This window comes from Eriocheir sinensis, unplaced genomic scaffold (genome assembly GCF_024679095.1).
Source record: "Eriocheir sinensis breed Jianghai 21 unplaced genomic scaffold, ASM2467909v1 Scaffold713, whole genome shotgun sequence".
In the NCBI taxonomy this organism is placed as follows: Eukaryota; Metazoa; Arthropoda; class Malacostraca; order Decapoda; family Varunidae; genus Eriocheir; species Eriocheir sinensis.
The window spans coordinates 131274-158047 of record NW_026112069.1 but is presented as its reverse complement, the minus strand read 5'-3'; the positions used below and the strand labels follow the sequence as shown (position 1 = coordinate 158047).

The 26774-nt window shown below is 45.7% G+C and overlaps 1 protein-coding gene and 1 long non-coding RNA gene across 6 annotated transcripts; one reads left to right on the top strand and one right to left on the bottom strand.

The window, feature by feature from the left end:
- Window positions 1-3460: 3460 nt before the first annotated feature.
- On the bottom strand, window positions 3461-21702 carry LOC126994072 (uncharacterized). 5 transcript variants are annotated; one of them, XM_050853315.1, is made up of 8 exons: window positions 10093-10146; window positions 8228-8341; window positions 7640-7791; window positions 6720-6808; window positions 5968-6138; window positions 4757-4873; window positions 4330-4513; window positions 3461-4085 (listed from the first exon to the last, which is right to left on the bottom strand). In XM_050853315.1, the coding sequence occupies exons 2-8, from the start codon at window positions 8296-8298 to the stop codon at window positions 3916-3918; spliced, it is 954 nt and encodes a 317-aa protein (XP_050709272.1). In that variant the 5' UTR covers window positions 8299-8341; window positions 10093-10146; the 3' UTR covers window positions 3461-3915. The 5 variants fall into 5 exon arrangements, with proteins under 5 accessions (XP_050709272.1, XP_050709273.1, XP_050709275.1 ...); XM_050853316.1 differs by lacking the exons at window positions 8228-8341; window positions 10093-10146 and adding an exon at window positions 21568-21701; XM_050853314.1 differs by lacking the exons at window positions 3461-4085; window positions 4330-4513; window positions 4757-4873; ... (3 more) ...; window positions 8228-8341; window positions 10093-10146 and adding exons at window positions 16723-17410; window positions 17656-17839; window positions 18083-18199; ... (2 more) ...; window positions 20980-21131; window positions 21568-21702.
- LOC126994073 (uncharacterized) lies at window positions 3468-16276 on the top strand. Its single transcript, XR_007748789.1, has 2 exons — window positions 3468-3616; window positions 15652-16276. It is a non-coding gene; the product is annotated as an uncharacterized LOC126994073 (long non-coding RNA).
- Window positions 21703-26774: the final 5072 nt, after the last annotated feature.

Sequence of the window (26774 nt, the reverse complement as noted above, 5' to 3'; positions counted from 1 at the left end):
TGGCCCTGTGTGTCGGAGTAATGGGTTGGCCCTCGCCACAGGCTCAAGGGCCAATGTGACGGAGATGAGCACCGAGGCCACGCGCAGCTAAGGTCCTGTTCACACTGTACCGACTCTGGACCACGACAACCCAGCGACTCAGGGTACACGAGGTCTTGGGCGTGAAATTTTGATATGAAAGGGTCGAACATGGTCGGAAAGGGGTCTAGCAACGATCGCCGGATGCTGAGTCGGCACAGTGTGAAGTGGTCTAAAAGTCGCTGGGTTTTCGTGGCCCAGAGTCGGCAGTGTGAACGAGGCATAAGCGTATGCCTCCAACTTTACCCTTGCTGGCAGCCACACCGTCGTCCCCACCACAACTGCTTTCCTACCCACGAAAAATGACCTTTCCCTACCAAACTACGTGGAAACAGGTGTTCACACACATACAGCTCCCAGGTGTTCACAAATAACTCCCAGTTGATCACAAATAACTCCCAAGTGTTCACAAACAGGTTTAGGAAATAGAGTTCGGTGCAACGTGCAGGAACAACAAGCAGGTGCACCGGAGACAGAGGAAAATTATTTACAATATGCTGAGGTTTTTACAAAATGCAGACAGCTAGCATTTGGAAAGTCTTCCGGTATTCCCTTTTCCGCCGCTCTTCCTCGTCAGTCCCAACGCATCTCTGTCTCACACGTCTGTTAGTTACGGTACTATCTGTAAATGACTTGAATACTCTGTATAAATTCAGTTCTCTATTAAACCTATATATGTTAAAAAATGTTTCCTTGTTCTTGGATAATAACATTGATTTTGTAGAATAAATATCACAAGCACAAATGTTCAACGTTACTGTTTCTTTGTGTTTTGTCAGTGGGTTGCAAATAGCTTTTGACAAAAAGGGCGACGCCACCGCCTCTACGGTTTACACGATCATTGTTGAAGAGTCTGTAGCCATCTATGTTGTATTCGGAACTTAAATCAATATTTGTGGTGTCGATAAATGTTTCGGTTATAGCAATTATATCAAAATTTTCTGTTAGAGCAAGACATCTCAGTTCATCAAATTTGTTTCTTAGGCTACGCGCATTGAAACTAAGGATTTTTAAGTTATCTAGAGGCTTGGTAATAGAGGTGGTGGTATTTGCGGGGTCACGGTTACGGGTTTGTTGAGATGCACGGCGCCTATTTACAAGGGCGGGGTGGAGGGACGTGGCTGAGGGTCGTTTTTTGATCGGATGGCACGTACTGCTTCGTTGAGGGGTCTTCCGAATCTGGCTGCCCCGATGGGAGACAGGTGTAATCCGTCCCTGTGGAAGAGCTCACTTTGTCCACAGAAATTGTCCCAGGCGTTGAAGAACTCCACGTCAAGCTCCCTACAAAGAGTCTGTAAGCGGTTGTTTAGGCTGAAGGCCTTACTGAAGGAATCCCTCTCCGCCCAAGTCCGTGGTAGAACTCCTGAAATCAAAATGTGAGGGGATTTAGACTTATACTGCTGGATGAGCCTACGGTACTTGTCCAGGAGTTCCTCAGACCGGTTCGTGGTGATGTCGTTCGTACCTGTGTGAATAACAAACAGTGAATCATTAGTAGCCTGGGGGGAGATGTCCTCAAGAGCTGCAGTTATATCGTCGATCCCAGCACCAGGATAGCAATAGTTCCGTCTTCGACGAAGAACTCTGCCGCAGAACTCAACGACCTGCTGGCGAATCATGGAGTCACCCACCAGGAAGGTGCTCTCCTGCTCGTCCTCCTCCTCGAGAATGGCAAACCTGTTGAAGCAATGGACAGGATAAATCGCTTGTCTGGCTGGTTTGGCTCCTCCATTCACGACGGTGAAGCCATCATGAGCGGTGCCACTAGCACCCTCCCGCTGCGTGGTGTTGTCCGCTGGTGTCGACGGTACCGCTGAGGGCAAGAGGGCGGTTGAAGAAGGGTTTGGCACCACAGCAACGTTAGCCTGGATGAATTCCTGCAAGGAGGCAACAGTGCGAGAAAGCTCTATTATTTTATTCTGACCTGCTTCCACCTTCTCTTCTTGCTCCTGCAGTCTTGTCTCGAGATGCTTCCTGGTGAGAGAAAGCTCTGTTATTTTATTCTGACCTGCTTCCATCTTCTCTTCTTGCTCCTGCAGTCTTGTCTCGAGATGCTACCTGGAGAGACACAGTCGACAGACAGCAGAACGCCCCGTAAAAAAGTGAGCTGAAAAGCTACCGTTACAAGTACTGCACTTCTTAGGCGCCATCTTAGCTGAAAGTGATTAATGATTGCCTGAAATGAAAGAGATAAAAACACAGAGTGAAGGGGATTAGGAAAGGTGGTGAAGTGAGTGAGAGGGTAGTTAGGAAAAGAGGTAAAGTGGGAGAGAGGAGTAGTAGGAAGGGATGTGAGGTGAGTGAGATCAAGGAGGGTTAGGAAAGAGGTGAGGTGAGGTGGGTGAAGGGGTGGGTAAATAGGATGTGAGGTAAGGTGAGCAAGGGGGGGGAGGGCTTAAAAATATGTGGAGGTGAGGGAGGAGTACGAAGGGCTAATCCTCTACGGGATTTGTAGCGAGGAGAAGCAGAAAGGAGGTGAGGTGAGCGAGGGTTGGGGGGCTTAGGTGAGGTGAGGGAAAAGGGGGTAGGAAGGGTTAATCCTCTAGGGGATTTAAAGAGGGTGTAGTGAGGAGGAGCAGATTGAATCCTCAGGGAATTCCAAGGGTGAGGTGTCGACACACCCAATCACGCGTGAAAACACTCGGGAACACAACAACACACTCAAAACACACGAAACACTCAGAAACTCAAGCACAAGCACGATTAAACACCCTCAGTCACTCGCAAAAACATCGGGAACACAACAGCACACTCGAAACACTCTGAAACCCACGTAGAACACTCGGAAACAGCCATATCACACGCAAAAACACCGGAAACACAACACACTCGAAACACTCTGAAACCCACGCAGAACACTCTGAAACAGCCAAATCACAAGCGAAAACACCGGAAACACAACACACTCGAAACACTCTGAAACCCACGTAGAACACTCTGAAACAGCCAAATCACACGCAAAAACACCGGAAACACAACAACACACTTGAAACACTGAAACCCACGTGGAACACTCGAAAACAGCCAAATCACACGCAAAAACACCGGAAACATAAATCAAAGAGGCAACCACAGGCAGACACTCGCAGAAACCACAAACGAACACACACTAAACATGTGTCGGGAAATCACAGGCAACACACAAGGTCCACAAGCAAGAACACACAAACACACGTGAAAGCTAACGCAAACCCAAATAGCACAACGAAAACACAGGGTTGACAAGGCGTGCAGCGCGGGTAAGCTAGGCTGTGGTGCGCAGCGGGGAGGACACGTCCGTCTCTCAGGAGAGGTCAGGAGTGAGAGAAATGAACTAAGCATGTTACCTACACATTATAATGCAATTTGGCATTTAATTAAATAATTCAGCAATGGAATAAAACTTCTATTTTCATGTCAGAATCTTTATTGTAGACTTTCCTGTTTACATGTTATTTGTGGAATAGTTACCATTTATGTGTCTACATCACAACTTGTGAAGTTGATGCACAGAGTGATAGGCTAATAACATGGAGTACGATTTGTAAGTGAGTGCCAGGTTAAATAAGAGTAACAGTGAGACTTTGACATTTTTACCAAATTAGCACCAAAATGTTATAGTGTGATGCCCATACTGAAGAATTCAGCCAGGTTTACAGTTGTTGACACTTAGAGAGGGGAACCTGTCATGCAGGCCGGGGATTAAAGGTTGTGCGCCCGGCACCGTCTCGTTGCAGACTGACTCGGTCCCACTCCCAGGTAACGGACCCAGCCTTTGAAGGCAGCGTGACGTCATTGCGCGAATCCGACGAGATTTTCGCGGAAAGTGGCCAGACTTGTTATAATTAGACTTTGGTTTTACCATTCTCGGTCCTGGACCCACACTATCTCGTAGCAGTTAGAGCGGTGCTGCCCGTCCACTACTTTGTGACCACAGAACGGATTGACGGCGCTGTGCGAAATCTTGAAGCCGAAACAGTCCAGAAGTTGAAAGTATTCCCAGAAGACTTTGTAACTTCGTCTAAGCTCTGAAAAATATATATGATCTTGAATATCCATTACGAGTTAAAAAAAAATGTAAAGCCTACAGTTTGACGTTCTAGTCAGTCCAACTGAATTAGAGAAAAAAAAGACGTCACATTGTCTTCAGGAATTTATCAGTCGAATGACGAGTAAGAGGAGAAACAACTTGAGATCAGCCAGTAAAAGACGCAGCAATCTGTAGCCTCCGTCTGGCAGAGGAGGGCGGCCCTTCCCACACAGGAACACTACCTCTAAGATTGGAGTCCATGTGAATCTCCATCGCTATCATCTTGACGTTCTTCAGCAGGTTGGGAGTCTTCCCAAAAACATCCCCAAAGAAAGCGACCTCGGATCCCTCCACGTCAATCTTGAGGATGTCAATGATGCTGTTGAGGTGGCCGAGCCCCGCGAGGATGTTGGCGTAGCGGTCCACCTGCGGGTGAAGCGATGGTTGTCACGGGCCTGGCAATATCTCTCTCTCCTGTAGGTATGTATGTATATTAAATGTAGCCGTAATACAGTAAAATGCATCAGGTCGTGCGTGATTGGCTGCTGTGCTGATGGGAGGAGGAACATTGAGAACAGGAGATGGGGAAGTCAACGATGGTGTTAGAAATTACTGGCGGCGGAGACGCGGAGTAGGCTACGGCGTTGGGCCCCGGTTTAACAGTCTTACCTTCTTCTTGGCCTGCGGGTAGGTGTTGGTGACCCCGTCGATGCCCAGGTTGAAGAAGCTGATTCTGGCGGTGCGGTTGTGATTCTCCTTTTTGATGGTTGGGTCGAAGGCAAACACCTGCAGGAAGTCGGCCGTATGATTATGCGATCATGGACAAGTCGGGGCTACACAGCAGACACGATGCACAAGATAATCAACACATGGGGCTAGGCGGCCTATACATGGTAGCTCCCAAACACGTGATTTGCCGTCATTTCCTTGTCTATAAATATCTCAAGTCTTAAATTGAACATTTTGATCGCGTTTCGTTAGCTAAACATCTGCTTAATTTGTTCCATTTATTCACACCCCAGTACTGTAATTGGCTGCCTCCTTCCTGAAGCTTATTTTTCCAGTTTGTACCCACCGCTACGGGTCCCAGCTTTTCCGTGTGAGGACCCATCAACGCCGCCTTTCTATCCCCAGACCCGTTTCAATCTTTTAACGTTTCATAATTCCAGAACAAGAGCGAATTCTCATCATCTGCTCTGAAATTTCTTAATGGACTCTTTCATGAAATGTTTGGAGCTAACACTTGTCCTTCCTGAGTAGTGATCGGCGTACCTACTATCTGTATCAGTCTGTTGCTTTAACTATCGCACTCTCGGAATGTAATGGCACTCTTGGCAAACTTCTGTAGAGTGATTGGCAGCTACGGGTGAACGGCGTATGTGCTGTTTGTATACGTTTGTTTGTTTTGACTATCGCACTCTCGGAATATAATGGCACTCTTGGCAAACTTCTGTAGAGTGATTGGCAGCTACGGGTGACCGGCGTATGTTCTACTCGCATCAGCGTTAAGTCTTCTCACACTCGGGAATATCACCGCTCGTAGCAAATTACTGCAAAATTACAGGAAATGAATCTCGGGCGTGAATCTCAGACGGCATGTGGCATTAAGGTGCCTTCCGTCTGGTGTACTCTTCCTGCAACTGTGGCCGCCTAGGAGGGGAGCAACAGGACCTTTCTGGAACTGAATTTATTTTTTCATCTTTTTGTCTTTTTATAAGAGGATATTATTGAAGGCGCTTTTCCTCCTTTTTTTTAATATCAGTTTGGAGTTGTCTACCGTCCAAAAATCCCAGTATCTGTTTTTATTCCCTGGGGATTGGGATGGCGACCATCTTCCTTTTCTATTTTTTTTATGAGAAATAATCAATCAAAAAACTTACCGTGCAGCCCAGCTTCCTATCGACTTCGTCCTCGAATGACCAGTCTCCCCCAATGCCGAAGGAAAAGACCAGACATTTCAAGGGAATCACTTTGAATTTCTTGTCCACACAAACCCATTTATCGCCGTCGGTGTAGCGACTCTTGCCTAGCAAACGGCCTCCCAGCATCAGCTGTTGAAGACAGAAGTATGGCATGACTCGGGACTACATTGGGATCTTTTGCTATTAACTCCTTCCTCTATTTTCCAGAGCAACTTCGTACAACCTAACCCCACCGTGTGAAGTCCTAACCTCACTAAACAACGTGACCAAACCCCTCCAAGAAAAGTAACCCACCCTCACTAAGTAACATAAGCTCACTACATAATGTAACCAAACCCCGCCAAGGGAAGGAACTGAATCTCACCCAGAATCAATAACCAAACTCCCCCAAGTAAGAGTAATGTAACCCCCAAGTAAAGTAACCTATCTCCATCATGTTGCATAACCAAGTTTACCAAGCACAGTAACCTCAGAGCTCCAAGTAAAGAAACCTTAAACCCACCAAGTAAACTACCCCGACTCTGCCAATAAACTGACCTACCTTCGTCAAGTAGAGTAACCTGCTATCATGTTAAGTAGTCGTCAAAATGCAGCCATGCAGCGTTTGCTGCTGTTATTATCGTTCTGTATTGCTCGTGTTGTTCTGCCGTCCTCGTTGCTCGTGTCGGTGCAGTTGCCTCATTGTCAAGGCCACGCGTCCGCAGACTCACCTGTGTGTCGCAGCGGACCAGCGGCGTTTGGATGTAGTCGAAAAGCTGGCTGAGGTTGGTCATCTCCCGCAGCGCACACTTCTTCTCCCCTTGAAGGAAAGGGGAGTCACAGTCATGTTCGAGAGTTGCATTGGTAGTCTTTTAAGAATCACTAGTCCACTTTGGAAGCCGAATTCATCTAACTTAACCCATTTCTGCGAGTCCCATCTTTACTATGTTCAGTAGTTAATCGGTATATCCATCGCTAATTGCTTTTACCCAGTTTAAAACATGGCCAAATATATGTGTCGTTCTTCAACACACACACACACACACACACACACACACACACACACACACATATATATATATATACACACACACACACACACACACACACACACACACACACACACACACACACACACACACACACACACACACGGCTGTCAGGGCCGGTGCTGTCCTGGGGTCGGATTATTGTATTAATAAAGACTAGTAAGGGTACTCGCAGGGGGTCGCCTCATGCGATTACTTATCTGAGCAAATTACTTGCAAGACCTCGCGTAGGAGGAGGAATTACACTTTGTTCTTTTTACTATTAGAGGCCGAACTATAGCCTGTGTGATGAACATTTGTGTTGTAGAAGTTATTCTGTATTAGTCATGTTAGCAAGCGTATAAATTCTAGGTTTGTTTAACTAGCACCTAACATCAAATTAGGCTGTAGATGCTAGAAAGCAAAGCAGCCATGAGCGAAATATTCAGGAGACGAAACCTTCGGGACTGGACATCCGGCGTTCACGAGGTAGATACGGGTCCTCACACATTCTCCATACCGTGATCGTATTTGCCGTAAGTCCCGTAACTTATAATGGCAACTAATGAAGAGGAGGAAAGAGGGAGGAAGGGAAGGGCGGAGAAAACTAGGGGCGGCCTTACCCCAGTCCTCGTTCCACGTGGCGATGTCTGCCTCCCGGTAGAAGGCCCCGTCCCTTGATGCTCCGGGGGCCGGGGGCGAGGCGCTCCTGCTGCTGCTGGTGTCGATGCATCTCGCCACAAGCACGGAAGCAAACTTCTCATCAAGTGAATACCTGTCAGGCGATAAAAAGAGCGTGTATTTAGGTATATTGTCTACGCACCTTTCCAAAGGGAGACTGAAAACCGTCTCTGTGTAGGGCAACAGTGTTATGCACCGTTATCGTCATTACTGCGCGACGAGGTTCTTCATATTGTTGTCACATAATTTAGAACGTAACGCTAAATCTAAGATATTTCCTGAGCCATGGACGAAAATTTGTTTTTCCTGTGAAATTACTTTAATTATTCGTATAGATAATAGTAATAGCAGGAGTAATAATAGTAATAACAATTTTCCATGATATTTTACTTTATAAAGCAAAATCATATGAATTTTCATAAGGCTGTTGCTTATATGGTATATCAGAAGGTTAATAGGCTTCGTGACGCCGACAAGGGCGCCACCGTACTGAAGGGGTGAAAGACCACAGAAGCCTTGGCAGCACGCACCTGGAGACACTGTAGATGGCGATGACGGCCACGAGGATGAGGAAAATAATCGGTGTCTGACGGGCGAGCATGGTGACTGTAGGGTAATGTGATAAAGGCACACTCAACGGCAAACTGCAGAAATAGATAGATATACTTATGTAATTATGTAGAGATAGAATGATAGGTGGACGGTCCTTGGCTGACTACATGTGGGCGCGGCGTCTAGGAGGACCCGGGTTCGCGTCCCGCCCGGCGCCACAAGCTGGGATTTTTCAGTTACCGCCGAGTGGGCCAAGAGTCCCAAGACTACCCACATGTTGTCCTGAAGACCACCTGTCAACCCGGACTCTAGATTCTCTTTCTAAAAAGAGGCTTTAAGATGAGCTCCAGGAGCAGCATAAGCCAAGTAAGATGGCACCTCTATAAACATTTGCCTGCGCCATAACAGACTGGGGCCGACCATCGGGCCAAGAAAGCCTACCGGTGCTATAGACAGAACGTAAAAAAAAAAAAACAAGCAACATGACTGAGGAACACTGCAGCTAAGGCACACCGCACAACGCCACGTGGCACTGTCGTACACTCGATGTCTTATTGAAACTATATTCACTCCCTTCTGCCTCAGTCAGCGCTTTTCCGTGATCTGTCTGAGCGCAAACACTGCAGCTCCCGTCATAAAGCCAAGCCTCCCATCCTATTGATGCTTCTCATATTCTTCTGTCCATTATTCTTTACCAGACCTTCACTGTGTGGGATAGTGGCTTTATCATCTGTAATCAACGAGCTTCTGCTTCCCACTTCATTATGGGCAGGGACGATAACACTATCTTGACTTTAATTAATGTTTCCTAGGTCGTCAATCTTCTAAATCAAATTCCACATGACAAGTCTGTTTCCTCCCTGCTAGTCTCCCTTGCTCCCGAGGCTCGAATATTATTATATTCCTTATATGTACCTCCAATAAAATTGTGCCTATCTGAATAGAAACACTCTCTCTCTCTCTCTCTCTCTCTCTCTCTCTCTCTCTCTCTCTCTCTCTCTCTCTCTCTCTCTCTCTCTCTCTCTCTCTCTCTCTGCCCAATTTCAAAAGAGCTAACTTCGTAGAAATCCGACAAAAACTAACAGAAATACAACTATCAGATGACGGCAGTGTAGAGGGGGCCTGGCTAAGCTTTAAAAATCATTTACTCACTCAGCAGAACACATTCGTTCCTTTGTGTGAGAAGCAAAGTAACGCCAATAAAAGCCCACTTTGGTTTAATAGCGAAATTAATCTCTCTCTCTCTCTCTCTCTCTCTCTCTCTCTCTCTCTCTCTCTCTCTCTCTCTCTCTCTCTCTCTCTCTCTCTCTCTCTCTCTCTCTCTCTCTCTCACACACACACACACACACACACACACACACACAGACAGTGCCACACTATCTGTTAATATCACTGTTTCCAGGTTTTATAAAATTTGCCTGCCCCATGACGGGCTTGGGCCGACCACCAGTCCCCTGAAGAAAGCCTTCCGGCGCTACAGGCAGAGATGTTAAAAAAAAAAAATGGGGCTTAGAAAAGAACTGTAATGCATATTCGACATGATAATCTTCCAGGCAAGGCCAAGAAAAGTGCATGGAACAAAACAAAGACTTTCACTGACTCAACAAAACCTGTCCATGCTGTCCATAGAGGCCTGGTGTGACTGTTTGGACAAATATGGACTGACCCAAAAGTTCCTCAAGATTCTGAAAACTCTTCCATACCGACATTGAGGCGGCTGAGTATATATTAGGCGGCAATGTGTTCAGTTCGTGACGAGTCTAAGCTAGCTCCCCTAAGTCTAAGACATCGTTAGTGCTATTCCAAGACCTTTAACATGCGGACAACATTGCTTCAACTTTACCTTAGCTATTTGTTGTTCTTGGTGCTCTGACTCCCTTTGTGTCTGCATCTGCCTACACTTACACTAATGAAGAAAACGAGCGCAAGCCGAGTGTGAGTGTTACAGGGGGGGGGAGCTGGCGGGCGTGACGGGGAGAGGTCTTAGGGAGGGGAAGGGGTAGGAGCAGTTGCAAGATAAGGCGAGGAGAGGAGGGGAAAGCGGAGTGGATGGTGATAGAGCTGTTCACCCTCTCTTTTAGACTGGTCGATAGATGGGTACCTGGGGAAACCTGGGGAAGGTAAGCTGTGGTAACCCGGATGTCACGCCTCCCCTCTGTCTTTACCCACCACTGGCTAAAGCCCCGTTCACACTGTGCCGAATCTGGGGCTCGACAACCCAGCGACTCAGGGTATACGAGGTCTTGGGTGTGAAATCTTGATGTGGAAGGGTCGCATATGGTTGGAAAGACTATGTGCGACCCTTTCATGTCAACATTCACACCCAAGACCTCGTGTTCAAGTCGCTGGGTTGTCGTGGCCAGAGTCGGCACAGTGAATGGCTTAAGTGCTAATTCAGCGGAGATGAGCACCGAGGCCATGCGCAGTTATGGCGCATGCCCCCGACTTTACCTCACTCTTTCACTTTGGGTGTCCTTCAAGTTGACAAGTTTGCCTCCTACGTCATCGTGAATGCTTCTGACTGCATGGAAAAAACGGACAACTTTCTCAACGACGAAACCAAGTTCGCCAAAATAGCTAAAGACCCACAGAAAGTTTGGAGAAGAAAATAAACAAATTCATCTCTCTCTCTCTCTCTCTCTCTCTCTCTCTCTCTCTCTCTCTCTCTCTCTCTCTCTCTCTCTCTCTCTCTCTCTCTCTCTCTCTCTCTCTCTCTCTCTCTCTCTCTAAATCACTGAATATTTTCTGTACGAAATCTAACAATTTTAATACCCAGAAGAAATATAATGTATGTGGCCGCGGTCGGGTTATCATGCAACCTGGCATTGGCAGCCTAAGCCCCAGTGCCCAGGTCCACGTCTGTGGTGGAGCGTCTGGTAGTCGTGATTGGGTGGTTGTGTGCTCAGCGTGCGGTGTGCAAGGTGGTGCTTTACCTGGTACTCTAACAGGGCCACGTGACCTTCGAAGACTAGCTCTGAAGATTACTTTGATATTTTTACACTCTCACATTCACAGCTTTTAAAGTGACTTGAGCGATAGATCCTGCCAGGAGGTGCTAAGGAAGGAAAGGAGGCCTACATGGAGACTTGCGCCGAGGAGCCCCTGGGTCTGGCGTCGTTGCGAAGCGACGCGACCCCGGCATATCCCCACTGTTTGACTGACTGATGTCCCCCCTGCACGGAAGCATATTCGGGAAAGTTCAAAGTAAAGATTGTTTAATAATTGTTAATCACTAGTAATTTCTAAATAAATTCTTTAATAATTATAAGTTCATTTATTTTTAATTAGGAGTGAGTTGAAATTATGTTAAAAATCGAGTTTTTTCCTTTTTTTTTTCATGACTGACCCCCTGACTCTTCCGCCACTATTGAACCATACTGGTCAAGACTGAATCACATTACATGCAGACAACCACACACAAACAGACCCACTGGTGTAACAATATGAAAGCGAAAATCGTCTTTGTAGACTCAGTGAATCTACATTATTACATAAATTTGTCACACACACACACACACACCCACACACACACACACACACACACGGACCGGTAGCTCAGGGGTAGATCATCTGGCTCACGACCAGAAGGACCGGGGTTCGATTCCCCGACGGGTGAAGATAAGTTGGGTTTATCTTCTTTCACGTGTAGCCCCTGCTCACCTAGCAGTGAGTAGGTACGCGACGTCAGGCAAGGAGTTGTGACCTCGGTGTCGTGGTGTGTTGTGTGTGAGGTCTCAGTCCTACCCAAATATCGGTACTATGAGCTCTGTGCTCTTCCGTAGGGAACGGCTGGCTGTCTCGAGAGACCCGCAGCAGCCAAGAGGTGAACTACACTGGTACAGAGTAGCAGAACAACTTGATGCGAGGTCTGCCTCTTGCTGGACGCTGGCGTCTTGTTTCTTCGGTCCTCACTCGGCCGCGTGGTGTTACCCAAAATCTAATTATAACAGATTTGTTCACGCGCAGGAGGTGTGGCAGAAGAGGTGACGTCATATTGCCTCAGTGGGTTCGATGACTGAAAACGGTCTAATTGATGGGTGACTTGTATTTTTTTATTTTGTCCACTATATACTACCTTTTCAGTCATACTATTTTTCATTTAACTGCAAGAATACCATTCTTAATTAAAAAAAAATCATTTAAGTAGTAGGATTAAAATGTTATTTTTTTCTCTCGTCTTCTTGTTCTTATAGTTTACTTAGGTAATAATACTGGTGAGGGGGGTGGCCAATTTACACTATTATATTAGTAAATTAGTGTGTAATATATATATATATATATATATATATATATATATATATATATATATATATATATATATATATATATATATATATATATATATATATATATATATATATATATATATATGGACTAAAGTAATTACTTACTTAGTAATTTTTAATGATCAACTGGGGAAAGGAGAATTACATAGAATTGCATCGAAAATCAGACCACACAGACCCCATGGTCCAGACTAGGTGGTCTGTCCTTAAACGTAAGTGATTCTACATTAATCAGATGGCTCCAAAACGTTGCTTTTCTACTCTAGTTAATTTAAGGTGAAGGAAGTGACGGTCGAGCTTGTTTTTAAAGGAGTCAATCGTGTTACACTGGACCACTGATGGTGGGAGCTTATTCCATTCTCGCACTACAACGTTGGTGAAGAAAAATTTGGTGCAGTCTGAATTTACTCGTCTACATTTGAGTTTTATGCCATTGTTCCTCGTTCGCAAAGTGTCATTGATCATAAACAATTTTGTTCTGTCTACATTCATGAAACCATTAAGTATTTTAAAACATTTGAACAGTTTTCCTCGGAGGCGACGCTTCTCAAGAGAGAACTTGTTAAGAGTGGAAAGCCTTTCTTCGTAGGATTTGTTGCGCAAGGAAGGGATCATTTTTGTTGCTCGACGCTGAACACCTAATTTAGCAATGTCCTTTGCATGGTGGGGAGACCAAAACTGTACCGCATATTCCAAGTGGGGTCTGACTAAACTATTGTAGAGCGGAAGTATTACATCTTTATTCTTGAATAAAAAGTTTATTTTAATGAAGCCCAACATTCTGTTCGCTTTATTTGCTGCATCAATGCACTGATGTGAGAATTTGAAGTTTGACACGATTTTGACCCCCAGGTCCTTAACGCATTGAACGCTTGTGAGTTTAACGCCGCGCATTTCGTAATCGAACTTCTTATTTTTGGTTAAAACTTGAAGGACCTGGCACTTGTCTTCGTTAAAGGGCATCTCCCATTTATCCGACCAAGCTGAAATTTTGTGCAAATCCTCTTGGAGGCTTTGTCTGTCTTCGTCAGTGAGAACCGAGTTACCAATCTTTGTGTCGTCTGCAAATTTACTAATGCGATTTTTGAGTCCAACATCCACATCGTTGATGTAAATAATAAAGAGCACTGGGCCAAGAACCGAACCCTGAGGGACGCCACTAGTGACCGGCGCCCACTCTGAGTTAAATCCGTCAATCACAACTCTTTGTTGTCTGTTGCTCAACCAATTCGCGATCCATTGGTTTACTTGACCGTCAATACCTATTTGCTTTAATTTATAAAGTAATTTATGATGTGGGACTTTATCAAACGCTTTCTGGAAATCAAGATAGACTACGTCCAATGATTTGGTTACGTCACAAACTGAGAAGAGATCGTTATAAAAGGTCAATAGGTTTGACAGGCAGGATCTTTTGTTACGGAAGCCATGTTGTGAATCCCCAATTAATGAGTGGTTTTCGAGGTAACTCACAATTTTGTCTCTAATTATGCTCTCGAGTAGCTTACCTTCAATTGAAGTTAGACTAATGGGTCGGTAGTTACCTGGTATTTTTTTCGTCTCCTTTCTTAAAAATCGGTGTCACGTTAGCCTTTTTCCAATCCGAAGGGACGATGCCTTGTCGCAAGAACATATTGATTACGGTAGTGAGGGAGGAGAGTATTTCGCTCTTTGTTTCTTTAAGCAGTATAGGATATACTTTGTCGGGTCCGGGACTTTTATTTGTTTTAAGTGAATGGAGAGCTTTGAGGACTTCATCGGTTGTTATTTCAAAATTAGGCAATGCATGCTCGAGATTTACAATAGTACTGGTGTTGGTGGTAGTGGGAGGAAGATTGTTAGTATTAAACACAGAGGAAAAGTAATTGTTTAATAGGTTTGCAATGTGTTGGCTGTCAGTCACTAGAGCACCGTCGCTGTTTGTTAAAGGTCCAATGCCACTTTTGATCGCCTTTCTGTTGTTTATGTAACTGAAGAAAGATTTCGGATTATTTTTACAGTTGGCTGCAATATTTTCTTCATATCTACGCTTTGCCTGACATACTAATCTTTTTACTCGTCGCCTGGCATCATTATAAAGTCTAATATTTTCGGGCGTGCTTTATTCTTTCTTTAACCCCCAGAGCTGTTATTTTCGATGCAAGTCCTATTTTATGTTTTTCTGCATCTCGTATGTAATATTTTCAGGATGTATCATAAGCTCTCGCTTCAAAAACGTGCCAATTAGCGAGATGTAAATTATTTCGGTGACGCAGCAATGCACGGCGAAGGTATTGCCGTATAACATAATCACCCAGCTCTCGTGCTGGAAAAGGAGTGTGACCACACATTTGCTTTTTTATAGAGTCGTGATGATTCGGACGGTTGATTTTTTCATGATTTTTATAAAACTTATATGAATTTAAACATTATAGGTGTTGCAACGGTTATATAAAGGTTAATTTGGTTGATTTATATTCAGATATTATACTTGTGAGAAGAGAAGGAAGCCATAATACCAAAATTTTTTAGATGTTTCTTGTAGTTCTCCTTTTATTTATTTCCCCTCTAAATATTGAGAGGATACTTTGTCCTTATATAAATGTTTTGTAGAAGATATAATCTTGTTTATTAGCCAATCAAACTTAAGTTATATTAATATTATGACGAGTATCATGAGTGTCCGTACCATCCCACCTCCCAGGCCGAACCATCACTACGGGTGGGGATGGTTCGGACGATTTAGAAACTTGTCTTTCACCACCTACATCTGAAAACTGGAAATAGCTACGAGTGTCATATTAGCAGCCTAAAGAGCCAAAGGATGGAGGAACATTTTGAGATCAACAAAATTACACTATTACTTAAACTTCTTTTTCTAAAAATATTTTTCTAAAAAGTGTCCGAATCATACCGGCTCTCCCCTACACATTATAATACAATTTGGCATTTAATTAAATAATTCAGGAATGGAATAAAAACTTCTATTTTCATGTCAGAATCTTTATTGTAGACTTTCCTGTTTACATGTTATTTGTGGAATAGTTACCATTTATGTGTCTACATCACAACTTGTGAAGTTGATGCACAGAGTGATAGGCTAATAACATGGACTACGATTTGTAAGTGAGTGCCAGGTTAAATAAGAGTAACAGTGAGACTTTGACATTTTTACCAAATTAGCACCAAAATGTTATAGAGTGATGCCCATACTGAAGAATTCAGCCAGGTTTACAGTTGTTGACACTTAGAGAGGGGAACCTGTCATGCAGGCCAGGGATTGAAAGTTGTGCGCCCGGCACCGTCTCGTTGTAGACTGACTTGGTCTCACTCCCAGGTAAAGGGGCTCTCACACATTCCCGGTCCCGGTCGCGACCGTCCCCGATGACTCCCGATAAGCCGATCGGGGCCTGACCGCCGACAAAATAGGCAATAATCCCCGGACCGGCGGCTTACCGCCGGTCTGCCTGCGGTAGACCGGCGGCTTACCGCCGGTAAGCCGGCGGTTTACCGGCGGTAGACCGGCGACCATATACGATTTTCGATTTCTCCGACCGGCGACTGCAGCAGGTCAGTCGGCGGTAGACCGCCGGCCTACCGGCGGCAGACCTGATACACATCGACGACCAAACACTTTCTTTGCATTTTCATATATTTATAATTACCTCATAAATAGCTTCATACCTAAATTCATTCGTGTGCATAAAACTCTCTCTCTCTCTCTCTCTCTCTCTCTCTCTCTCTCTCTCTCTCTCTCTCTCTCTCTCTCTCTCTCTCTCTCTCTCTCTCTCCTTTCACCCATTCCTCTTCCTCCTTTCTTTTCATCTCTTTCCACCCTCTCTCCCTTCCTTCCTCACTCTCCTCCATCCCTCCCTCTCTCTTCCTCACTCCCTCCCACCTGTTCCTCCTTCCATTCCTTTCCCTTCTCTCTCTCTCTCTCTCTCTCTCTCTCTCTCTCTCTCTCTCTCTCTCTCTCTCTCTCTCTCTCTCTCTCTCTCTCTCTCTCTCTCTCTCTCTCTCTCTCTATATATATATATCTCTATCTCTCTATCTATCTATCTATCTATCTATCTATCTATCTATCTATCTATCTATCTATATATATATATATATATATATATATATATATATATATATATATATATATATATATATATATATATATATATATTTATATATATATCTATTTTCTCTCTTTCGCCCATTCCTCTTCCTCCTTTATCGCATCTCCCTCTCTCTCTTCATCCCTCGCTCCTGCCTGTTGCTCTTCGTTTTCCTCCTTCCTCCCTCGCTAATCCCCAGGTCAGACACAGGTGTTCACTCGCGGTCGACCACCGGTCGACCGCCGGTCTGCCGCTGGTCTGCCGTGGGTGTCGGCGGCTGACCGCCGGTCGACCGGCGACATTTTTCCACACCGCCGGTCGACCGGGCGCATCGCCGATATCTTTGAAAATTTTAAAGTTGACCGGCGGTGGTCGGCTGCGTCTACGGTCCTCAGGGTCGACCGGCGGTCGACCGGCGGTCTGCCGCCGACAATCCCCGATCTTACAGCCGGTCGACCGGCGACCGGCTTATCGGGAGTCATCGGGGACGGTCGCGACCGGGACCGGGAATGTGTGAGAGCCCCTTAACGGACCCAGCCTTTGAAGGCAGCGTGACGTCATTGCGTGAATCCGACGAGATTTTCGAGGGAAGTGGCCAGACTTGTTATAATTAGACTTTGGTTTTACCATTCTCGGTCCTGGACCCACACTATCTCGTAGCAGTTAAAGCGGTGCTGCCCGTCCACTACTTTGTGACCACAGAACGGATTGACGCCGCTGTGCGAAATCTTGAAGCCGAAACAGTCCAGAAGTTGAAAGTATTCCCAGAAGACTTTGTAACTTCGTCTAAGCTCTGAAAAATATATATGATCTTGAATATCCGTTCCGAGTTAAAAAAAAAATGTAAAACCTACAGTTTGACGTTCTAGTCAATCCAACTGAATAAGAGAAAAAACAGACGTCGCATTGTATTCCGGAATTTATCAGTCAAATGAGGAGTAGGAGGAGAAACAACTTGAGATCAGCCAGTAAAAGACGCAGCAATCTGTAGCCTCCGTCTGGCAGAGGAGGGCGGCCCTTCCCACACAGGAACACTACCTCTAAGATTGGAGTCCATGTGAATCTCCATCGCTATCATCTTGACGTTCTTCAGCAGGTTGGGAGTCTTCCCAAAAACATCCCCAAAGAAAGCGACTTCGGATCCCTCCACATCAATCTTGAGGATGTCAATGATGCTGTTGAGGTGGCCGAGCCCCGCGAGGATGTTGGCGTAGCGGTCCACCTGCGGGTGCAGCGATGGTTGTCACGGGCCTGGCAATATCTCTCTCTCCTGTAGGTATGAATGTATATTAAATGTAGCCGTAATACAGTAAAATGCATCAGGTCGTGCGTGATTGGCTGCTGTGCTGATGGGAGGAGGAACATTGAGAACAGGAGATGGGGAAGTCAACGATGGTGTTAAAAATTACTGGCGGCGGAGACGCGGAGTAGGCTACGGCGTTGGGCCCCGGTTTAACAGTCTTACCTTCTTCTTGGCCTGCGGGTCGATGTTGGTGACGCCGTCGATGCCCAGGTTGAAGAAGCTGATTCTGGCGGTGCGGTTGTGATTCTCCTTTTTGATGGTTGGGTCGAAGGCAAACACCTGCAGGAAGTCGGCCGTATGATTATGCGATCATGGACAAGTCGGGGCTACACACCAGACACGATGCAAAAGAGAATTAACACATGGGGCTAGGCGGCCTATACATGGTAGCTCCCAAACACGTGATTTGCCGTCATTTCCTTGTCTATAAATATCTCAAGTCTTAAATTGGATATTTTGATCGCGTTTCGTTAGCTAAACATCTGCTTAATTTGTTCCATTTATTCACACCCCAGTACTGTAATTGGCTGCCTCCTTCCTGAAGCTTATTTTTCCAGTTTGTACCCACCGCTACGGGTCCCAACTTCTCTGTGTGAGGACCCATCAACGCCGCCTTTCTATCCCCAGACCCGTTTCAATCTTTTAACGTTTCATAATTCCAGAACAAGAGCGAATTCTCATCATCTGCTCTGAAATTTCTTAATGGACTCTTTCATGAAATGTTTGGAGCTAACACTTGTCCTTCCTGAGTAGTGATCGGCGTACCTACTATCTGTATCAGTCTGTTGCTTTAACTATCGCACTCTCGGAATGTAATGGCACTCTTGGCAAACTTCTGTAGAGTGATTGGCAGCTACGGGTGAACGGCGTATGTGCTGTTTGTATACGTTTGTTTGTTTTGACTATCGCACTCTCGGAATATAATGGCACTCTTGGCAAACTTCTGTAGAGTGATTGGCAGCTACGGGTGACCGGCGTATGTTCTACTCGCATCAGCGTTAAGTCGTCTCACACTCGGGAATATCACCGCTCGTAGCAAATTACTGCAAAATTACAGGAAATGAATCTCGGGCGTGAATCTCAGACGGCATGTGGCATTAAGGTGCCTTCCGTCTGATGTACTCTTCCTGCAACTGTGGCTGCCTAGGAGGGGAGCAACTGGACCTTTCTGGAACTGAATTTATTTTTTCATCTTTTTGTCTTTTTATAAGAAGATATTATTGAAGGCGCTTTTCCTCCTTTTTTTAATATCACTTTTGAGTTGTCTACCGTCCAAAAATCCCAGTACCAGTTTTTATTCCCTGGGGATTGGGATGGCGACCATCTTCCTTTTCTATTTTTTTTTATCAGAAATAATCAATCAAAAAACTTACCGTGCAGCCCAGCTTCCTATCGACTTCGTCCTCGAATGACCAGTCTCCCCCAATGCCGAAGGAAAAGACCAGACATTTCAAGGGAATCACTTTGAATTTCTTGTCCACACAAACCCATTTCTCACCGTCGGTGTAGCGACTCTTGCGTAGCAAACGGCCTCCCAGCATCAGCTGTTGAAGACAGAAGTATGGCATGACTCGGGACTACATTGGGATCTTTTGCTATTAACTCCTTCTTCTATTTTCCAGAGCAACTTCGTACAACCTAACCCCACCGTGTGAAGTCCTAACCTCACTAAACAACGTGACCAAACCCCTCCAAGAAAAGTAACCCACCCGCACTAAGTAACATAAGCTCACTACATAATGTAACCAAACCCCGCCAAGGGAAGGAACTGAATCTCACCCAGAATCAATAACCAAACTCCCCCAAGTAAGAGTAATGTAACCCCCAAGTAAAGTAACCTATCTCCATCATGTTGCATAACCAAGTTTACCAAGCACAGTAACCTCAGAGCTCCAAGTAAAGAAACCTTAAACCCACCAAGTAAACTACCCCGACTCTGCCAATAAACTGACCTACCTTCGTCAAGTAGGGTAACCTGCTATCACGTTAAGTAGTTGTCAAAATGCAGCCATGCAGCGTCTGCTGCTGTTATTGTCGTTCTGTATTGCTCGTGTTGTTCCGCCGTCCTCGTTGCTCGTGTCGGTGCAGTTGCCTCATTGTCAAGGCCACGCGTCCGCAGACTCACCTGTGTGTCGCAGCGGACCAGCGGCGTTTGGATGTAGTCGAAAAGCTGGCTGAGGTTGGTCATCTCCCGCAGCGCACACTTCTTCTCCCCTTGAAGGAAAGGGGAGTCACAGTCATGTTCGAGAGTTGCATTGGTAGTCTTTTAAGAATCACTAGTCCACTTTGGAAGCTGAATTCATCTAACTTAACCCATTTCTGCGAGTCCCATCTTTACTATGTTCAGTAGTTAATCGGTATATCCATCGCTAATTGCTTTTACCCAGTTTAAAACATGGCCAAATATATGTGTCGTTCTTCAACACACACACACACACACACACACACACACACACACACACATATATATATATACACACACACACACACATATATATACACACACACACACACACACACACACACACACACACACACACACACACACACACACACACACACGGCTGTCAGGGCCGGTGCTGTCCTGGGGTCGGATTATTGTATTAATAAAGACTAGTAAGGGTACTCGCAGGGGGTCGCCTCATGCGATTACTTATCTGAGCAAATTACTTGCAAGACCTCGCGTAGGAGGAGGAATTACACTTTGTTCTTTTTACTATTAGAGGCCGAACTATAGCCTGTGTGATGAACATTTGTGTTGTAGAAGTTATTCTGTATTAGTCATGTTAACAAGCGTACAAATTCTAGGTTTGTTTAACTAGCACCTAATATCAAATTAGGCTGTAGATGCTAGAAAGCAAAGCAGCCATGAGCGAAATATTCAGGAGACGAAACCTTCGGGACTGGACATCCGGCGTTCACGAGGTAGATACGGGTCCTCACACATTCTCCATACCGTGATCGTATTTGCCGTAAGTCCCGTAACTTATAATGGCAACTAATGAAGAGGAGGAAAGAGGGAGGAAGGGAAGGGCGGAGAAAACTAGGGGTGGCCTTACCCCAGTCCTCGTTCCACGTGGCGATGTCTTCCTCCCGGTAGAAGGCCCCGTCCCTTGATGCTCCGGGGGCCGGGGGCGAGGCGCTCTTGCTGCTGCTGGTGTCGATGCATCTCGCCACGAGCACGGAAGCAAACTTCTCATCAAGTGAATACCTGTCAGGCGAATAAAAAAGCGTATATTTAGGTATATTGTCTACGCACCCTTCCAAAGGCAGACTGAAAATCGTCTCTGTGTAGGGCAACAACGTTATGCACCGTTATCGTCATTACTGCGCGACGAGGTTATTCATATTGTTGTCACATAATTTAGAACGTAACGCTAAATCTAAGATATTTCCTGAGCCATGGACGAAAATTTGTTTTTCCTGTGAAATTACTTTAATTATTCGTATAGATAATAGTAATAGCAGGAGTAATAATAGTAATAACAATTTTCCATGATATTTTACTTTATAAAGCAAAATCAAATGAATTTTCGAAAGGCTGTTGCTTATATGGTATATCAGAAGGTTAATAGGCTTCGTGACGCCGACAAGGGCGCCACCGTACTGAAGGGGTGAAAGACCACAGAAGCCTTGGCAGCACGCACCTGGAGACACTGTAGATGGCGATGACGGCCACGAGGATGAGGAAAATAATCGCTGTCTGACGGGTGAGCATGGTGACTGTAGGGTAATGTAGTAAAGGCACACTCAACGGCAAACTGCAGAAATAAATAGATATACTTATGTAATTATGTAGAGATAGATTGATAGATGGACGGTCCCTGCCTGACTATATGTGGGCGCGGCGTCTAGGAGGACCCGGGTGCGCGTCCCGCCCGGCGCCATAAGCTGGGATTTTTCAGTTACCGCCTAATGGGCCAAGAGTCCCAAGACTACCCACATGTTGTCCTGAAGACCACCTGTCAACCCGGACTCTAGATTCTCTTTCTAAAAAGAGGCTTTAAGATGAGCTCCAGGAGCAGCATAAGCCAAGTAAGATGGCACCTCTATAAACATTTGCCTGCGCCATAACAGACTGGGGCCGACCATCGGGCCAAGAAAGCCTACCGGTGCTATAGACAGAACGTAAAAAAAAAAAAAAAACAAGCAACATGACTGAGGAACACCGCAGCTAAGGCACACCGCACAACGCCACGTGGCACTGTCGTACACTTGATGTCTTATTGAAACTATATTCACTCCCAGTAGTAGGTATTGGCGACAGTGACGGGACCAAAAAAAATCGCAAGCATGATCAAGAATTAGCACCAAAAATGACGTCGAAAAATTTTATACGTTGAATTTGCCGGCCGGGGCAGCCAGCCAGCCAGCCGCCGAGGGGACCTCCCCACTACCCACCCGGGTAGTGGTGAAAAGCTACCCAAAGTGACCATTCCCCCCCACCCTCACCCCCACCCCCACCCCCCACCCCCACCACCTTCCACGCCATCGTGTCTCCCCCTACCCCCCGGAGGCCTGAGCGTCACCCTCCTGCCGGGGATTGGTTAGGGGCGTCCTTTCGCGCCGTGCCGGGGCGTCGCCCTCCTGCCGGGGATCGGTTAGCGCGAGCGGTGACTTGTTCGGGGGATCGGTTAGGGGCGTCCTTTCGCCCCAGTGTCGGGGGATCGGTTAGGGGCGTCCTTTCGCCCCAGTGCCGGATGATCGGCTAGGGGCCTCCATTCGCACCGTACCGGGGCGTCACCCTCCTGCCGGGGGATCGGTTAGGGGCGTCCTTTCGCCCCAGTGCCGGGGGATCGGTTAGGGGCGTCCTTTCGCACCGTGCCGGGGCGTCCTTTCGCCCCAGTGCCGGGGATCGGTTAGGGGCGTCCTTTCGCGCCGTGCCGGGGCATCGCCCTCCTGCCGGGGGATCGGTTAGGGGCGTCCTTTCGCCCCAGTGCCAGGGGATCGGTTAGGGGCGTCCTTTCGCACCGTGCCGGGGCGTGCTTTCGCCCCAGTGCCGGGGGATCGGTTAGGGGCGTCCTTTCGCACCGTGCCGGGGCGTCCTTTCGCCCCAGTGCCGGGGGATCGGCCAGGGGCCAGGGGCAAGCAATGCTGACGGATAGGGTTGGAGTCTGGTGACCCAAAGTTTAGCAAAATCAATATGGGCACGCACAGCACTCCCATCGCCGTCAGTGTTCAAATACCAAGCTTCGTTAGCTAACTCAAGCCTTATTCTCAATGGGATGTCGTCGCATAAATACTGATCACAAGAAGTAATGTCCGACATTAATGGGAAGGTGAGATGAAGACCGTGATCTTTGATATCTTTTAAATGTCTCTTGTATTTGCTCCCAAGGCTAGTGAAGTATGCGGCGTCATAGGTTTCAGCTACGCCTGCTCCACCCGACCTGTTATCTTTGAGGAGGTTTCCTATTTCTCCGAATGATTTGAGTTTTAACGTGGAGAAGCTGGTGAGCATTTTTAGGAATGACCAGTAATTAAAGTATGGGTTACTTTCAACCATTTGATCGCCTACATACACCTGAATTGATTTGAACATGGTATTAGCAGTGCCATTGCAGAATTCGACATTGACAGCCTCCTCGACTTTTGTTTGTCCATCAGCTTGAGTGACACTTAATTTCAACTCAAGAATTAATTTAGCAAGATCGATAAATGCCCCCTTCACCCCCGGCACGCGGAACTCTAGGTACTTATCTTTTAACCGGGCGTGGCTGGACAAATTTACAGGTAAAATGTCGACAAGAGTTTTAGACGCAATAGAGCTCTCAACCTGGCGTTGTCTGTTGATTCTAGGGAATTCGTCAACCACACTGAGCGCATAATCAGAAATCGGAACGGAGGGAGCGGCGGAGGCCATGCTGTTGTCGCTTTCGTCGCCCGCTATATACTAATGGAGACACTGGTCGCGGGAGCGGGCGACGTGTTAACTTGATAAGAGACCACTCGCTAAAAAAAATGGCAAGCCCACGCGCGAGCGCAGGTCAGAATGTTCCCCCCCCTTTTTTTCATGAGTGTCCACCGCACCTCCACATTACTAAATTATATCAAACACATCGCTGTTCTTTCTCTTGCAACCACTTTTCCTTTTATTATTTTTTTTTCTTCTTCTTGTTTCGCGAAGTAACTCTTCTTTTTTTTCTCCTTTAATAATTCTAGCACCTACGTCACTTAAGGCTTCAATACCTCTTTTCTTTAAAGCGCCTCTCACACTTCTTTGTCCACTGCTCACATCCTGGATAACATCTTGAGTAAACTTAAGCGCTGAGGGCTTAACGGTTCTGAATAGAAAGGGCATTACACTCTTGGCTAGGTTTGCGAGCGTACTAAAAATACCGCCACCTCTTTGATGTAGTCTTGCAGGATGGGCGAAATGCACAGTTCGAATATTGCCAAAACCACCCCCCACCTGATGTGGAAAGCTACTCAAAAGACTTGAAAATTCACCCTCCGTAGGCGGAAGAAACACTGTTCGCGACGATGACTGCATGACCACTAGTTAAAAAAAATATAAAACGTCATTTTTTTATAGCTACACAGTGGTTTGTGTCTGTCGCCCATCCCGGCAGTTGAGGCTTTCGCGGGAGATTCTTCGTCCTCTTCCTGCCCCAAGAGCATTACCTTAACGTTATTCAAATCTAGTTGGTGGGCAAAAGATCTTAGCTCCTTCAAGTAGGCCACGTTCCATTCATGATCCATCTTTCCCCTTCGTCCTACGCCGGTAGGAAAAATGACTTTTCGAATGTTTTTTTTCTGCTTTACATAATCACCTAGCTCACTGAGGCAACATTTAAAATTATCGCGTCTGCTTTGCTTGGTGTCCGACATTAAACCGTTCACATAATGCATATCTCTGCTGGTTTCAATAAAATATCTTGACACGTCATTATACTCTACAGATTCACCCTGACAAAATTGAGTCACCATACCCACCACAATGGGATAATTTGATTCCGTGGGTGGTTCCTTCACTACCAGCGACCCCACATTCGGTCTGTCACTCCAAACGACTCTGTTCAAATTATAAAGTTGTTTCCGATTTTCAAAGAGATTAGCATAGCCATACACTTCAGCCAAGTCCTTGGCTATACCGCTAAGTTTAAAATTGCTGGCGTTGATGGTGGCTACTAAACACACACTGTCGTCAATGAACTGGCGATCGGTCATTCGCCCCTTCACAGGAATGATGGGATAGTCTGACATGTTTATAGAAAAAAAATATATTAATTCTCGCTCTTACTCACGCTTGGTGTCTCCCTGTCCCGCGAGGTCACACAAGTGTCTATATCCCACCCCAAAACAAAATCCTTTTTATACGCGATAATTCTCCCACGTCATACCCGGCATCCGCGCGGGGGCGGAGAAAGAAGGCGTGGGGCGTGGCTGTGCCCGAATTGGGGCACTTCTCCTTCCTCCCCCACCTCCTCCTCCAAACAGTTGCTTCCTTGCCTTATTATTGCGTATAAATGAGGGATCTAAGTTTGTGTTGTGGAAAAGCATTTTAATAAATGGTATATCATCAGCTTTGAAGCCTAATTTGCTGTTGACGTCACTTAAGGTTTGCAATATATCAATGACGTTAAAATTATTAATGGGGCTCAAAAGATTTCCGTTTGTATCCCATGTAATTCCTGGAGTATGTTTCATGAGAGCTAAGAAAGCTTTGGCATAATCCCTTTGAGCTGCTTTCATTCTAACATCAATCCTGTTATCTATGGCGGGTTTCGAATCGATAGTATTGGTGGGGAATGTCGTGCGAGGACCTATGGCCGCTAAAGATGGCGGGTGGTTGTTTGGGGTTAATACATCTTGCAGCGCGCGTCTCTTTATATTTTTTAATGCAGTTGACGCCTTGACCGTCGAACCCGACAACGGTTTCCACTCTCTTTTCTTTTTTCCTCGTCCGTCTTTCTGTTTCGTTTTATGTTACGGCTCCCCGTAGAAGACTTGAGTAAAATTGTTCTGCTGTTGATTTCGGGATGAGACAATATTCCTTCATTTTGTTAAAGACCAGTTATGACACGAGCTGCCAGAGGTAACAGCACAGAGAGTATAGCACCGCCCGCTGTGTTCGCAGTAGTTTTTTTTTTTTAGTGTACTTACCCCTTGTTGGCGAGTTTCCTTTGTGTTTTTTATATTTGTTCAGGGATTTCACAATCTTTGTATTTCGCGTAAGATTAGTTTTAGGAAATTTAGAAACACTTTTGACAAGAAATATATATGTTTCTTGTTCAAAACTGCAATTACTTTTATCCGATTGTCGGTTTAGAGTTTAGCCAACAACAAAACAAGATCCTTGTGAACAAAGGCGAGGGGAGGTGCTTTTTTTTTTCTTCTTGTTGGTGAATTCGAGGTCATTAGGAAATATCTTGAGCGTCTATCCAACAGTCTTGACTCGGATCATAACCCAACCAAGATACAAAAAATTGTTTGCGACCGTTCACCACTCTCGATTTTTTTATGATGACGGGGAAAACGTCCGGTAGCTGAACTTTGATAAGCTCCTCTTTGTAAAACAAGCCTTGGATGGGTTGATTGGATAAATCTTGCAAGGTATAACCCAATGGGGATTGTCGATAATCCACGCTTGCAATTTTAAATATTTCTTCTGTGTTTTGGATATGAAAGCCTCGGTTAAATTTAGAAGCTTTATCCGCGCCCACGAATCGAACGTAGTCCCCGATGTTCAGCACACGACTGGCTTTACCTTGACGCTTAAATATAATGTTACGAGCGACACTAGTAGTTTTGTCTAGGGTGATAATTTAAGAAACTGGTTACCCGAACATTAAATGAGGTGATGAAAATACGAAGATAGTCCTTAACATAAATTTAATGTATAAGTAAGAAA